We start from the raw sequence: 16,988 nt of genomic DNA, 5'->3' as shown, positions 1-16,988 counted from the left end.
ACAAGTTCCAGTACAGCACACACATTTTATTTACAGCTGGAGAGCGCTTGGACATTCTTCTCTCTTCTTCCACATCCTCTCTTTGTTCTTCCCGTCCACTCCTCCAGGCAAGCAAGATGGCCCTGGAAGTGTCCCAGGTATGGTGAGAGACAATGTATGGCTCTGCAGCACCCCCTGGTGGCCCCCATGGAATCCAACAGGGCAGTGTTAAACTCCAACTCCCAGCATACCCTAGAGGAATCCATGGTGCCACAGCTGCCCAGGAGAGCTGACCTCTAGCGTCCCAGGGAATGTATTGCTCTGCCGATGCTCTCTCCCCCGGTCTATCCAGAGAGAGAGAGAAAGAGACTTGATCAACTTTTAAATAATTTGTTTTCAGAGTAATAAATACACTGCCTGGCCAAAAAAAAAGTCGCCACCTGGATTTAACTAAGCAAATAGGTACGAGCCTCCTATTGGATAATTACTGCATGGGCGATTATCTTTCAGCTGGCAACAAGTTATTTAACCCCAACTGGTGCAATGAGTTGCTTCTCATTTCTTAAACAACCATGTCAAAAGACACATCTCGTGGTCGTGGAAAAGATGTTAGTCTGTTTGAGAAGGGTCAAATCATTGGCATGCATCAAGCAGAGAAAACATCTAAGGAGATTGCAGAAACTGCTAAAATTGGGTTAAGAACTGTCCAACGCATTATTAAAAACTGGAAGGATAGTGGGGACCCATCGTCTTCGAGGAAGAAATGTGGCCAGAAAAAAATCCTGAATGATCGTGATCGGCGATCACTTAAACGTTTGGTGAAATCAAATCGAAGAAAAACAACAGTAGAACTCAGGTCTATGTTTAATAGTGAAAGTAAGAGCATTTCCACACGCACAATGCGAAGGGAACTCAAGGGATTGGGACTGAACAGCTGTGTAGCCGTAAGAAAACCACTAATGAATGAGGCAAACCGGAAAAAAAGGCTTCAGTTTGCTAGGGAGCATAAAGATTGGACTCTGGAGCAATGGAAGAAGGTCATGTGGTCTGATGAGGGATCAGGGTAAGAAGAGAGGCAGATGAAGTGATGCACCCATCATGCCTAGTGCACCATCATCAATGCAAGATCTTGGTGAAAAATTAATGCAACACTGGATGGAACTAAATCTTGTGACATTGCAGAAGCTTATCGAAACAGTGCCACAGCGAATGTGTGCCGTAATCAAAGCTGAAGGCGGTCCAACAAAATATTAGAGTGTGTGACCATTATTTTTGGTGGCGACTTTTTTTTTGGCCAGGCAGTGTATATTCCTTATTGTAAATAGATATGTCTACACTAAATTCTTTTATATAGTACCTAATTCTTAATAATTTGAACTTTATGGAATTTGGAGTCATCTAAATTATATCTTCTTATGACCGTGACACTCACCAGGAAAAAATATTAAGGAAATGAGATGACATATTTTGCTATCAGCATGTACTGCAGCTATTGCAATGCGAAAGGTTCCATCAGGTACTATGCTAGCTTGGTGTCAAACAAAACTGAGATGGATATGTAAGAATTAAGAATATTTTCATTAATTTAACAGTACACATATTGTAAAATAAACCTGCAAACAACAAATGTTAAGATTGCATCGCCACCTGAGCCTTCCTTTACTCTTGTCATGTTTTGTAAATATTGGTGTGGAGCAGGTGCTTTTGTAGTCACTGCTGTTGTCTGTCTGCCCGTCTGTCTCTCTGTCTTTCTCTCTTTCCTGTTTCTCTGTCATTCCTTTCTTTCCATATCAGCAGAAAAGATTATGGAACATTGAGCTTGGTGTTGAGCACAGATTTAATGTTCCCCTTATGCATCAGTGGCATCCATGGTACAGAGACTCCAGATTCTTTGCCCCTTTTTCTTTAGGCCCTGCCCCTTCCTGTGTGTCTTCATAAATAGCAGTCTCTTTGGAATCGCTGTGAAGTGCATTGTTTTGCATGATAGAGACATGTTACTACCAAAATTGCTAAAGAGATGGATGGCTGAAAAGATGCCTCCTAGTTTTAAGAATGCTGATACACAGCAAAGGACAAGAACTAAAAATTGTTCAGAATTGTTTTTTGCATGTACAGTATAGCAATTGTTTCTGTACGGTGTTTAACATTATTCCAGGTTTAAATCATTTTTTGAGTACAAGCTGTAGAGAACAAAGTAACGATCATTAAACTTCAGAAGACAAAGATATGTGGAACAGTCTGTTTTTAGTTTGAGAGCCTCCTTACTTTTTCTTGCAAGGTTAATGACTGTGTTTTGAACTATTCAAGTAACAGTGTTTCCCATTAACATGTCAGCTGGTGTTTCAACAGACATATTCCATGTAGTGCAGACATTCCCATACCAGTGGCTCACTACTTTGACAGCTGCTACAGAACATTTTTACCCAAGTATGGATAATTTGTTTATTTGATTGATGTAGTAGAGCAAAGCAAAGCATATGGCAATGTGCTCTAGTTGTCAACTCTTTCTCCTTTAACAATATAGTATTCCTGGTATTAGAATTTCATTCATTGTGTGTTCTTTCACATAAAAACAAAAATTACTGAGACAAAATTTATAACAAAAGTAAGACAATTTCTTCTATTGTGAATTTAAAATAAAATTAAAAAGGACACTAACATTTTTTTACTATTCATTTTATACAGAACTGAAATTGATCAGTACTGTCTTTAGAAGGAGTGGTGGCAAAGTAGTACTGCCTTTACATCTCTGTAGAATTGGCTTCAGGTCCTTTTCTAATGACTGTCTGTATGATATCTGTATGGTTTTTTAGTGGCCATTTGAATTTGCCCTTGATAATCTGGTTAGTTCCCACTTCCCAAACATGTGCATAACATAGCATTCTTCAGGTGTCATAACCCAGTCTTTCCCAGCAGCATCGGGGACACATGTGCCAGCATATCCAAAATAGATCATTGTGCCCCATAATGGACTGAGGGCCCATCCTACGTTACACCCAGCCATCTAGCACTGTCTTTTTGATATGACTTAAATTTATTGCTAGTTTTTATTAGCTAGATATTATTGAAACCTTTTTAAAGTGTCAGTCAGTTTCTATCTAGAAAAAACTCATATCTTGACCAAAGTACATTTTATGGCACCTGTATATTGTAGTATTCCTTCAATTTCTTTAAGCACCACTCCATGTTAATAACATTTCATATTATTTTTATTGTGTTTTATGCACTGTTAATGCTTTTTTATCTTTCAGTATTTCCTGTTACTATATGGTAACTAATCTCACAATGATAACAACTATTAAAAGTTCTCAGCTTCACCTTATTGCCATAAGAGGTTCAGTAAGAAAAAAACAGTAATGTCAGCAATAGTCACTGTATCTAAAATATATTTTAGTCTTGACTATGAAGTCCAATTTGTGTATGAGCACAACATGATAATCAAACTGAATTTAAATGGTTTCTTAACCTTGGTATTTTATATTTCCATAGGCTCTTTGTTGCCTGATGATTTCAAGGTAATTTGTCCTTCTTCTGAACATTTTTTTTCATTATTTCTTTGGTGGCTATTTTTGAACTGCGGCATGTTTGGACATATAGTGTATTGCAACCATTTTGTCAGCTTGGGGATTAGATGCCCTTAAAATACATGGCCTAGTAGTATAAAGACACATGTATATTTTTATCGCATGCCATTGTGTTATTGTGAATTCATATTTTTTACAGTTAACATTGCATTTTAGCAGTGTTTATTGTGGTAATCAGGGGGTCCTGTTAATGCTTCATTGTTGACTGAACTCTGAAATCTTCTTGTCTCAACATAAAGAAATTAAGGAAAAGAACAAGATAAAAGAGATTCATAACACCAGCTACAAAAAAGATGAAAATTCACAAAAAGTAGAAAACCTTGTTAACTATATACAAAATTTGGAAATGAATACAGTTTCATTAACAAAATCAACAAAACAATTTACACAAATTTGCAACATAAACAGATGATAGAAATAAAACAAAAGCACTGTCAAAACCATGACACTAACCACATTAGGAAATGAATGGTTGGATGACTTTCAAACATGTGCTTATAAAGTGACCAAAAATATATAATATGGCGTATTTTCACTTTGATCTTCGTTAACAGCACAGTAATAAAAGTAAAACTAATAATGTATTCCAAAATGGAAATTGATCACTCTAGCATGACTTTCTCACACTACTTCATTAACGGAAGAGATACTGCCTTTTAGAAATTTATCCAGATACATTATGATCAAATCATTGTTGCATTTAAACACTTTCAGTAATTGTTGGTCGCCTTATACCTCTACCATCATTTCCCCATTACAGTTGAAAGTTGGTAGAATTATTACAGTTCTATATTTGCTGTATTAATATATACATTATTCATACATGCTTAAATGTGCTGTATTATGCAGTAAATCAATTGTAAGAAGATGTCATCTATCTTTTTATACTTAGGTGTACTGTTTATGTAACAGTGCATTTTTGAGTTCATTGTGATGACCTAACAATTCGGCTTTCATTTTTTGTCTTCCTCAGGGTGATAAAGGGGATGCAGGGTACAAAGGAGATAAAGGAGAGAAAGGAGAGGCTGGGCTTCCTGGACCACCTGGACTTCCTGGAAGATCTGGACTAGTTGTAAGCTACCGTTTTTTTTAAGTAATTACCTCAGTACTCTTGAAAATGAGGTTAACAAGTCCTAGTATGAGCAGGCTACAATGCCTGTATTTTTACATTTTAAATTTGCTGTCAGTTAATGTCAATATATTTCAAATGAGCACAACTAAAACAATATATTTCTGTCAATTATCATCACACATGTTATAAGTAAGGAGGAGAGAGTAACATAATTGTTACAGCATTATGAAGCTGACATTTAATATGAAACCTTCACAATTACTTGTTGGGAAGTAAATACTTTTTGAGTTTTGGCATTTCAGTGCCATTTTAACATTTTGTTTGCAGGATTTAAAGTAAATAGTATTCTAAGCAGGTCTGTGTACTTGAGTTCTTTACACAGTTTTGTGCAGATTAAGTATTAAGTTCCTCCTTTGGAAAAAATAAATTTACAATTTTTAGAGCCTGTGTCAATGAGCTGCACTGTATTGCACAGATGGTGACAGTTGAATGTAACCATATCTAACAGCCAGCAGTCAAAATTGTATATTATTTTAAATTAAAGGTATCAGTACAAGGCTTTGGGTGCATGGCACCTGCCGCTTATGTGAGAGGATCAATTTTGGATAGAAAATATCCAATACCTCGAATGCACAGTAGAACAATTTTAATAAGAACAGCCCATTCAGCCCAGAAGCTTGTCCTGTTCACTTAATTGAGTCTGAGTTTTGAGAATCCCTAAAGTGCTGCTGCCTGCCATGTTACTTGGGAATTTACTCCATGTGTCTGTGGTTCTCTATGTGAAGACTAATGTTGATTGAAAAAATTTGCCACAGCATATTTAACAACAGATTTGCTGGATTTGCTATTGACCTTGTGAATTTTTCCCTGAAAATTCTCTGTGTGGCCACCATAGCCAAATATTGGCATGCATTTCTATCCCCTACTGCTGATTCCAGGGTTTAAATGGGTCTCTTGTTGTTCCCTCTCTATTGCTGTCCCTCAGGGTTTCTGTAACTCTTACGTGCAATGAGCTTATAATGGAGCTAATCCTCATTGAAGTCATGCTTCCTGCTCCTGTTGTTTGCTATAAACATTGCTATACTGTTCTAATATTAAATTATGTCACTGTTATCTCAGGTGTATCTGTTATGGGCCAAGCCTAACTGTATTTGCCACTGTCTGCAAGAATGTTTACTCTTAATTGTCACTTATCAGGTCCAGAATTGCACACATAAAACTAAAATAGATCTTTAATGAAAACAAAGCCAAATTTAATTAATTTTCAAAAGAATTCAGGTCCATGTGTATCTTCCTGAAATTAAACAAATTTAAAAGCATCCTGTAGAGAACTGTTCCTGTGTAGAGTGAGCCAGGGTGGCACGACACAAAGCCTCTCAGATGGCTTAAACCAATTGCATCACACAATCAATTGATTTTTTTATTACCGTGTGATGTGACACTTGTGCATGACCGCAGATGATCAGGTATTTCTCTTACTAGAAGAGCAGAGAATGACTGTCTCTCAGAGCTGTGTGTTCCTCCAATATGCTGGGTGTTAGTATCCCTCTGGTGTGGCTCCTGTTTGCTTACCCACAGAGCTCCTGGGGAGTTGTAGTTCTGGTGGGCAGCCCTGCTGGTGTACTTGGGTGTTGCAAGAGGAAGCTGCAGTGGTCAGGCTCCCTTGTCAAGGTGACGTTTCACCTGACCCAGAATTGCTTCGTGGTAACAGTGGTTATGTGCCAGAAATACTCCTGGGTCCAGGTTAAAAAGGAGTGCTTACCTGGTAGGAGTGAAGGAGAAAGAGAAAAGAAATAAAATAATACAATAATTGTTAATGAAGAGCCAGTGAAAAGTATTTCAACTGAAATAAAATTACTTTATTTCAATCTGGCACTGTGTGTTGGTACGGTCATGTCTGAGGTTTGGGGCCCTGTTATGCCTCTGCAGTCCACATACGATAGATAGATAATAGATAGATAGATAGATAGATAGATAGATAGATAGATAGATAGATAGATAGATAGATAGATAGATAGATAGATAGATAGATAGATAGATAGATAGATAGATAGATAGATAGATAGATGTTTGTCCCCAGGGCGAAATGCCTCAGTGGCATTTCAGTAAGATAGTTTTGTACTAGTCAAAATTATAACTGGCAATTTTTCTAACCTATCTTCAGCATCCCTATAATTTAACCAATGAAGGTATTTATTATATTTAAGGTGCAATCTATGCTGTAGATAAGGTCATACAGTGCTAACCCATTCATATTGCTGTATTCCTATATAAAGTTATTCTTTATATAGATGTGTTGCCAATTACATTACTGTATTTTAAGTCTCTTCTTATGTTGCTGTTTTTCATTTAATACCTAACACTAACACTCATGGTGGAAGAGTTGTAAAAAAAACTGAGTTCAGTTTTATTTCAGTTGTCCTTGCGTTCCATGGCTACAGTAGGTTTTATTATTTTTTTTTTTTATAAGGGCCCTAAAGGAGAGGCTGTAATTGGTCCCAGAGGACCACCTGGATTCCCTGGTTTGCCAGGACCCCCTGGATATGGAAGACCTGGACCCCCTGGTCCCCCTGGACTGCCAGGACCTCCAGGACCATCATCCATGTTTGGTTCTGGTAAGTATCACTATTCATCTTGCTGAAAATAAAACACTGTGAATTGTATTATTATAAATTCAGATCTGTCCTCACACCTAAATAGTAGTCTGACCAAGACCTGAGCATTTTACTTTAATAATGACAGTCAGTCCATTCTGCTACTGATTGTTGTCAGTAAAGAAAGACATATACAATTACTGAGCAAGGACTTTTATGCTTGGCGACTGTGTCCAGCCTAAGTTGTAGAAAAACAGATATTGCAAAATACTTCCAAAAATACATTAAACAAAATGAAACATTCACTGAAAACACATTAAGTAAAACATGCCAGTGGACATGATTTCATCTTTGAATTACATCTTATTTTGCCAAATGCCTACCATATATTTGGGTAGTAACCTGTCACTAAGAATTGCATTCAAGTGTAACAGAAAAGAAGGCTGGTTACAAGTTTTCTTGGTTTAGTGGTCAGATTGTTTATCATAATTCATTTTCTTTGCTTTAAATAAACTTCCTCATGGTCTGTATTTTATGCATATACTCATCTCAAAATTTGGAGATGATGTTTGTTTTCAGTTAGAAAATTGCATAATACAGTTTAACAGAAAAACTTAAAAATGTTACACTGATGTACTAAACATCATTTTCTAAGTAATCTGTTTAGCAGTCTTTTGAATACAATTTCATTAAGACTAGGCAATTTCATCAAACTGTTCATTGCCTACCCAGGCTATTACAAAATTTAAGTATAAATAATACTATACTTACATGGTTCTGTTGAAATATTCTTGCTTAGACATTTCAGTTAATTTTTTATGTCATAAATGACCAACTTTTTTGCATTACTTAAGTGTACACATCCCCTGTGTGTATAATTTGTTAGAGTTACAAAAAGAGACTGATAAATTCATGGATTCTGACTTAATAGCATCAAGAAAGGAATCTGCACCACAGTCTTATAAATAATAGTTATGTGATGTTTCTGTTTTTTTTTTATCCTTTCTCTTCTATTTAAAATTTTTATTATTATTTACTTAGCAGATATCACAGATGACATACAAAGCAAACCATAATAAATACAATTGACATGAAAAGATCAAACTTTGCTAGTACTAGAGAACAAAATTTAAAGGAGAGCAACAGAAATTAAGTATTATAATTAGTCCCAAAAATGACTGAAACACTGGAAAACCCAAGCAAAATCACAGATGCTTAATAATAAATGAGGTCAGTACAGCTGCAGATATTCACAAGGAAAGCAGAGAGAGATGTAAGGCCTAAGCAGTCCTGACATACTATGCAAATACATGCGTTTTCAAGGGGTGCCTAACCATCAGTAGATTTAAAACTTTTCAGGCAAGCTCATTGAGAGCTTGAGTGTAAGAACTGAGAAGCATCATACAAATTTTGGATACCTGGTGAGAGGTGGAACAGTCAGCATATAGGTCAGAGCACAAAGACACCTCTCTGCGAAAGATAAACAGAGACATCAGAGGCTGGAGGTACTGAGGAGCAAAGCCATGCAGGGATATTTAGGCCGAGACAACAGGTTTGAGCTGAATTTTTGCAGCAATTAAAAAGCAATGAACAAAGAAAAACTAAGGAATAGTGGGTGAAATGAAGAACAGAGAACACCAATCGAGTAGCTTCATTCAACACTGTGGCATTTCTGATGTGAAAACTAAGAATCAGCCTATAATATATAGAATGTCAGGTTAGAATGGTAGGATTTGAACTTCTACAATCTGAAACCTGTGATTACAAGTTCATGCAGGGAAGAGATAATCAGAGATAACTGGAACTCCAGCAGGTTTATTTTCTCCAGCATCTTGACAGCTGGAGTTTAGATTTTCCTGTCTTCCCTGGTCATGTGTCCATAACATTGTACTCATCGCTTGTTTTAAATGATTTTCTGATCTTAGCATTCAACATATTATTTTGGGCTCATATTGGTTTTCTGTTATTTATTGATTCAGAGTGATCTTTTTGCTTTTTTATACTCTATTCATTCACTTTGGTTATTTTATTCTGGTGCCCCATTTGTACGTGTGGAATCTATTGATTTTTTGTGTAAATTATAATACTTTTCATATTTTACAGTCTGTTTTAATGATTCCATAACACTGTTTTCTCATGAACTATGACAAAGCAGCTAAGAACATAAATTGGTGGTGTTCTGGGGAAATGTTTTGAGGTTTCTCTCAGCATTGCTGGAAATGTCTGTCCACACTTTCACTGTATTTTTATTTTAAGCAACCATTTTGGTCACTTATTTTATTAAACTTGAATTTGGGTTTTTCTGAGAGAAGTTAAGTACAATGTAGAGCATACTAATATGTTTTGTTCTGTATTTCGTCAGCTGTCCCACTTCCAGGACCTCCAGGACCCCCTGGTCAGCCAGGACCTCCAGGAATTGGAACAGCAAATGCTGTAAGCGTTAAGAACTACAAAAGAAAATAACTTTTTGCCACTATTTCCCTGCATCTCCTAATCTCACAGTAATTGTGTTTAATTGGCTTTGGCAGGTAATCACATATAGAAATTTGGAAGGTCTGTTGAGAGATTCATATCGAACAGCTGAGGGAACGCTGATTTATATTACTGACAAAAGTGAACTTTACATCCGTGTTCGACAAGGCTGGAGAAAAGTTCAGGTAAGCAACACACTACATTTTTAAACCTAATAATAAACATCATAGGCCACTTTTTACATCAGTAGTCTTGGAGAACTCTCAGGCTGTTGAATTTATATGTATAATTTATCATGCTTAACTCATTGACTGTAATATACTGAGTACTATTTAAAATATAATGTACTAAGCACTAGTTAAAAGCACACTGCACATTGTATTATTAAACAGACTTAGCACCTAAAGGTGACTTGGTGGTAATAGTGTTTAACATTGCAACCTCATGGACATAGCATCCTGAGCCTGAAATTTGTTCCTGGCCCCTGTTTATACAGAGCTTACAAATTCCCCCCCATTTCCTCCGGGTACACCTGTTTTCTAAACTGACCTAATATGAGTAGAAATGTGGAGTATATTGTGGTCATCATTTCAGGCCAAGCAGTTTCTTAAGGAAAAGCCAATTCATTCTGTTAATGAAAATGAAACCTTTTCCTATACTTGCTATACTTCTTACAAGTTTACCTTTTACTATTTGAAGATACTTAACAGAATTTTGATTTATTCTGTGCATATTTAGCTTCTTTCAGTCCTTAGCTTTTTACTTTAATTTTTACTCACTTTTCCTTATTTGAAATATAGTAAAATCTGTTGAGTATAAATCAAGGACTCTTGTATCAGACTTTATAAATGCAATAGTGAGACTGTATCTAGAGTTCTGTGTGTAGTTCTGATCACCATGCTTCAACAGAAGACTTTTTTTGGGAAGCTCTCCAGAAAAGAGCAACAAAACATATTCTTAAACTGAAAAAACATGTTCAGCTCTCTATCTCTGAAAGGCATGGATTCATCCATCAGAATTTGTTTTCATTGAGATAGAGACTTGTGTACTTGAAAACACTAGTTGAAATTAAGAGGAAGTACATTTAAAAATAGAACCCAGGATGCATCTCTTTACTCAAAGAGTTGTAGTAATCAAAAGCAAACTACTGAGTCATGTAGTTGTAGTGAAACTATAACAACTGTTTATAAGGAATTAGAATAATTTAGTGTAGCAATGAGTTTGTCAGTCTGATGGTCTCCTCAGGTTTGTCAAACTTCTTACGTTATTCTTCTTACATTTGTTAAGTTTGATAATATACACAGGTGTAAGTGGTGCTAAGCTGGCTGCTCCATGGTTAGACACTTTTTATTTGTGCCTGATTGTTAATTGTTGTTTGAAAACAGACTGTCATTTTGAGGAATTTATGTTTTCATAAATAAAATTTCATAACTGGTTGATCAACTGAACAGCAATGATTTGGTTGCTACATAGTGTTTCAATTTGCACAAAAATTACCATCAATTTCATAGTCTCCAAACCAGCAATAAGAACTTCCAAGGTAAATTAATACATTTAAATGGGAAAAATAAATGCTATTTTCTAATATCTATAGCCTTTTTACATGTAGATACTGAGAATTTAGTGACATTTGCTGAAATATCTTTGTAAGGATGACCCCCAAATTCCTTAAAAGGCTGGTGATCACTGACATCTGAGAACTTTCAGTTTATTTTTAATCTTTGAGACCTTTGTCATATAATGATGCATACATTCTAAGACACATCTTATGCTACTCCTGAATTTCACAATGTCCTCCTCAACAGAGAAAGAGAGTAGCAGCCTTGTTTTAGAGTGTGATTTCCTGAAAATTTTCAAATACCTAATCTTGCAAAATCAACCATCTTACTTAGAGCTACACAATTAATCGTATATTGTTAGCCAGTAACCAACCCACTATATCCTAACACGGGGTCATAGGGGTCTGCTGGAGCCAATCCCAGCCAACACGGGGCACAAGGCAGGAACAAATCCCAGGCAGGGTGCCAACCTACCGCAGGACACACACACACACACACCAAGCACACACTAGGGACAATTTAGGATCGCCAGTGCACCTAACCAGCATGTCTTTGGACTGTGGGAGGAAACCCATGCAGACACAGGGAGAACATGCAAACTCCACACAGGGAGGACCCGAGAAGCGAACCCAGGTCTCCTTACTGCGAGGCAGCAGCGTTACCACTGCGCCACTGTGCCGCCCTTTAATTGTATATTGTTCATGATACAATTTTGACTGCCTCGATATACTAATTGTGGAAAGTGACAATTACTGTACTCTATTTCAGTGGTCCCCAACCTTTTTGACAGCAAGGAGCACTTTACTAGAAGCAAATTTTTCCAGGGACCGGTGGGATAGGGGGGGGGGGGGGTGAGGGGGTTGAGGATTCGGGGCGGGTATGTAGGACAGTTTTATACACAATTTACATTACATTTCTATTTTTATTAAATTATTAAGCAGTTCGCATACGTTTGCAACCTGAGATTTTTCTTTTTTTGCATATAACAAAGACCTATGCATTGCATTTGTCATTCCAACAGATTGCACATCACAAACATTAACACTGTTATCGTTTTTTCATGTCTGCCGTTTCTATAGAAGTGTGACAATGAGTTAAATTTCAATGGATGTTTTTCAAATGTTGACAAGCAATAAGCAAAAGGTATCACTGAAAACCACAGAAAACAAAAACAGCAAAAAAAAAAAACAGTACAAGGAAAGTTCAAAGAAAGAAATTGTTTTTTACATTGTTTCTGTTTGGGGATCGTGTGCTAATGTGCACAACTGAGCTGTGACCACAGATCTAACTGCTCTGTGGGTGATTCATTCAAGCATTTCAAGGTCACTTTGTTGTAATGAAAGTATCTGCTGAATGTACTTCGTAGTAACGAGACTTCTATAGACTTGTGTCATATGGGGAAACTGTCGGGACCATAAAAATACTTTGTTGTAATACTCTCTCACCTCGGTCTCTCTCCTCTCTCTGCACCGCTGCAAAGCCCCGCCTGCCAAGCGTTCTGAAAAGTCTGAGTGAGTTCACTCGCAGCCCGGCTGTCAGACGGCTGTGGCCCAGTAGTGGGCCGCAGACCGGGGGTTGGGGACCCCTGCTCTATTCAATGCTCTCAGACTCTCGTAGATAGAGCTTTCCCAGTCTCTGAACAGCCAGTAGGTGTTGTAATTAAGCACAGCCACATTCACTGAGCATGAGTCAACTCGCATCATAGGAGACTAATTATGTGCTAAATAGTAAAAGCATTTTAGGACTCTGATCCCAAACAACATCTTTTAAATAGTGTACAAAATTTCTGTTCTATTTGCAGCAGCTCCCAGAAAAATTGAGAGGTATAAATAATATGGAACCTAGATCACCTGAGCTTTACATACTAAAATGAAGAGAGTTGTCCTTTTTTTGGGGAATTTTTTGTTTTCAAAAGTTTATAACATAAGCATTTATACAGCCATTTAACTGCATAGTCCAGTATAAGGAGGGCATAAAAGATAGGCAAGCCGTACCAAATTTCAGGAAATTTATGCCCATGACACAGTTAACCATTATCTGTTTCTGCTCTAACACAAGTCCAAATCCAACAGGCTATTTAACACTAGAATCCCTGAAGCTTACAGTTTTTTTCGTTGTCCCTGACCTCCTTAAATTTTCCTGACAAACGCCAAGAAGCTCATAGTTCCTTATCACTGCGCGGTTATCCCGCTTTTGTTTTGCAAATGTGTGGCTTAGCAGAACGCAACCTGCTGCACCCCCATTCAGATGAAGGCATCACCCTGCTGCAATCCTCACAGCTGAAGTCTATATTGAAGTGTTTATCTGGCGATGCGTTTGTGAGGAATTATATAGGTAATGAAATACCATGATTTGAAATACATACATTTCATTTCATGTGTGTTCCGTGTCTACAACGATCTGTGTAAATATAGAATGACAGATGAAATGCGAGGCAAGAAATGCTGAACACACAGGTAAAACAGAAAACGTTTTCATATGTTGTAGTACTAACAACATAATTTGATGTGAAGTGTAGGATGTGTGAAGCCCAAATATCCAAGAAACACTTTCGCAAAAGTAACAAAACAAATATGCTTTTATTCAAGAATATAACCAAGGAAAAAAGCTGCCACTTAGCAATGGCGAGGTAACAGGTTTGAATCCCACATCAGCTCTGCGTTTAGCGCTTTAAGTAGTGAGCTGTTTATTATTATTATCATATAACAAAAACATACATTTCATGTGAGTTTGTAACGTCCCATGTAAATTTATGGTACTTCTAAAGGATGTTACTTTTCCTCACACATGGACATTCGTATCAACAAGTCATTTGAATGATTTTTTATTCAGTTTTATGCTTGGACATTTCAATAAAAAAAATCATTCAAATGATATGTTGATGTGAATGTTCGTGTGCTAAGAAACATAACATCCACCATAGACACTGCGGTATCTGTTTGCTCAACAAGACACCAACAAGAAATGACTGAGTTCCATTTGTATGTCTCCTTTTATCCCTTCAGTGCTAACTTTTGCTAGTACCATGATCGAACGCTCTAGCTTTTGATCATAAGGCAACAGTCCTTACCTCTGCACCAGCTAAGTTGATGTGTCTAATTTGTATCGATTAGGAGTTTGGCTTTATTTTTTACACATTGCCTGTAACATATAGATTGAATAATTTCTTTTTCTTTGGTTATATTCTTGTTTTGTTATAACTTTTGAGAAAGTGTTTGTTTGATATTTGAACTTAAGTCTTCACACATTATACACTTCACGTCAACAATTTGTGATTTACTATAAACATGAAAAAGTTTCTGTTTTAGTTATGTGTTCAACAGTTCTTGCCTTGCATTTCCTGTCATCCTACATTTACACAGATCATTGCAGACACAAAATACACATGAAATGTATGTATTCCAAATAATGATATATTATTTACCCTATACAATTCCAGACACCTAACTCTCAAATAAAGAGACTTGAGCTGGGAGAATTTTGCTTCTGATTTGATTTCAGCTGCCTTGATGGGAGATGGGATAGCAAGCTGCTTGTTACCAGTGCTAATTGACACATTTGCAAAACAAAGATGCTGATGATAAGGTGCGAAAGAATTTAAGGTGGCCCAATATTACGACTTTTTTTTGTAGGCTTCAGTGATTCTAGTGTTAAAGCAACATCGAGTGCAGTAGTCTTTGTGCTTTATAACCACCTTTAACTACCTTTGTGCATCTTCCTCCACTCTTGTACATAACCCTATGTTCCTCCCTCTTCTTAAAATATGTATTCACCATAGCCATGTCCATCCTTTTGGCAAAATCTACTGTCCTCTGACCTTCTTCATTCCTCTCCTTGACACCATACCTACCCATCACCTCCTCGTCTCCACTGTTTCCTTCACCAACATGCCCATTGAAATCCGCTCCAATCATCACTTTCTGTCTCTTGGGTACAATGTTCATCACTTCATCCAACTCACTCCAAAAATCTTCTTTCTCACCCATTGTACACCCAACTTGCGGTGCATATACACTAACAATATTCATCATCACACCTCCAATTTCCAGCTTCATAATCATTACTCTGCCTGACATTCTTTTCAACTCCAAAACACTTTTGACATACTGTTCCTTCAGAATAATTCCTACTCAATTTCTCCTCCCATCCACACTGTGATAGAATAATTTGAATCCACCTCCAATCCACCTGGCCTTACTCACCTTCCATTTAGTCTCTTGCACGCACAATATATCAACCTTCCTTCTCTCCATCATATCTGCTAACTCTCTCCCCTTACCAGTCATACTGCCAACATTCAAAGTTCCTAACCTCAGTTCCACTCTCTTTACTTTCCTCCTCTCCTCCTGCCTCCGGACTTGTCTCCCCCTCTTCTTCTCCTTCTTCTTCTTTGACCAACAGTTGCCCAATTTCCGTCAACACCCTGTTGGTTAACAGTACTGGTGGCGGTCATTGTTAACCCGGGGCTCGATCGATCCGGTATGGAAATTTGTATTGTTGTCCTCATATTGATTTGGCAAAATTTTACATCGGATTCCCTTCCTGACATAACCCTCCCCATCTATCCAGGCTTGGGACCGGCACGAAGAAATGCACTGGTTTGTGCATCCCCTGTGGATCGGTTGGAAGCATGCCTATCAATAATGATTCATTATATTGATTTGCAATTTATACTGAAAAGCAGATACTTGCAGTACTGCTGCTATAAATGAGTGCACCTTTTGTTACAAAACTTCCCACAAGAAGGGGGACACCACTGCTGAAGGACTGAGTCTGGTAGCAGCATGTACAAATAACAATGTGCTACTATCTAAGTGCTTCTTCAGCTTGCAATGCACAAACATTGTTAGATTTAATGTGTTTACATACATGTAAAGTACAACACTCAGATTGTGTTTACATTAACTTGTTAATCTTACATCACTGACATTGAAGATTTTATTTTCTGCTTTCATTTTGTATACATATACAACATCTCCTTTTTAACATTTTCCCCACATTTTACATTTTTGAATGGTGGGTAGAGGTGATGTCTTTTTTTTCAGAAGTAATTTATTTTTAAAAAAAGGAGGAATATGTGTGTGTGTGTTATACCAATACCAAATACCAATTTTATAATGTGTGCTGTGTCTTTATTATAAAAAATAAAAAAGAAACACGTTTGAACCCTAAATGATAAATGTTTCAGCTAAACTAGCATTTAACTATATCACATTAACAATTTTTTAAGTTGGTCTCTTCTAATTAGCAGTTCTACTGTACTGCATGTAAGCAGAATACAGTATATGCAGATGACAAGACTAGGTGCATACTTGATTGTACAATTAATTAAAATTAATAATCACAATTATATGACATGTGATAATCCCCCATTAATAATTTAACTTATTATAACAATATTTTATTATAACAATATTTTTTCTAATTTTCTATCATTTGATCAGTGTAATTACTTATATAAACAAATATTGCTTCTTGTCCATCCATTTTCCAACCCGCTGAATCCGAACACAGGGTCACGGGGGTCTGCTGAAACCAATCCCAGCCAACACAGGGCACAAGGCTGGAACCAATCCCGGGCAGGGTGCCAACCCACCGCAGGGCACACACAAACACACCCGGGACAATTTAGAATCACCAATCCACCTGACCTGCATGTCTTTGGACTGTGGGAGGAAACCCATGCAGACACAGCGAGAACATGCAAACTCCACGCAAGGAGGACCCG

The 16,988-nt window shown here is 37.1% G+C and overlaps 1 protein-coding gene across 4 annotated transcripts in view; it reads left to right on the top strand.

Annotated features, from left to right (window-relative positions):
• Window positions 1–16,988, top strand: part of LOC114653644 (collagen alpha-1(XV) chain-like) — a 261,721-nt gene that overhangs the window by 224,218 nt on the left and 20,515 nt on the right. For all 4 annotated transcript variants that reach the window (XM_028804065.2, XM_051929087.1, XM_051929085.1 and 1 more), the window contains 5 exons: window positions 3,469–3,494; window positions 4,537–4,635; window positions 7,106–7,250; window positions 9,592–9,662; window positions 9,758–9,886. In XM_028804065.2, coding sequence (XP_028659898.1) covers window positions 3,469–3,494; window positions 4,537–4,635; window positions 7,106–7,250; window positions 9,592–9,662; window positions 9,758–9,886 — 470 coding nt within the window. The remainder of the gene's footprint in view (window positions 1–3,468; window positions 3,495–4,536; window positions 4,636–7,105; window positions 7,251–9,591; window positions 9,663–9,757; window positions 9,887–16,988) is intronic.

Source organism: Erpetoichthys calabaricus, chromosome 6 (assembly GCF_900747795.2).
Source record: "Erpetoichthys calabaricus chromosome 6, fErpCal1.3, whole genome shotgun sequence".
NCBI classification, from domain to species: Eukaryota; Metazoa; Chordata; class Cladistia; order Polypteriformes; family Polypteridae; genus Erpetoichthys; species Erpetoichthys calabaricus.
This window is presented reverse-complemented; position numbering and strand designations above follow the sequence as displayed.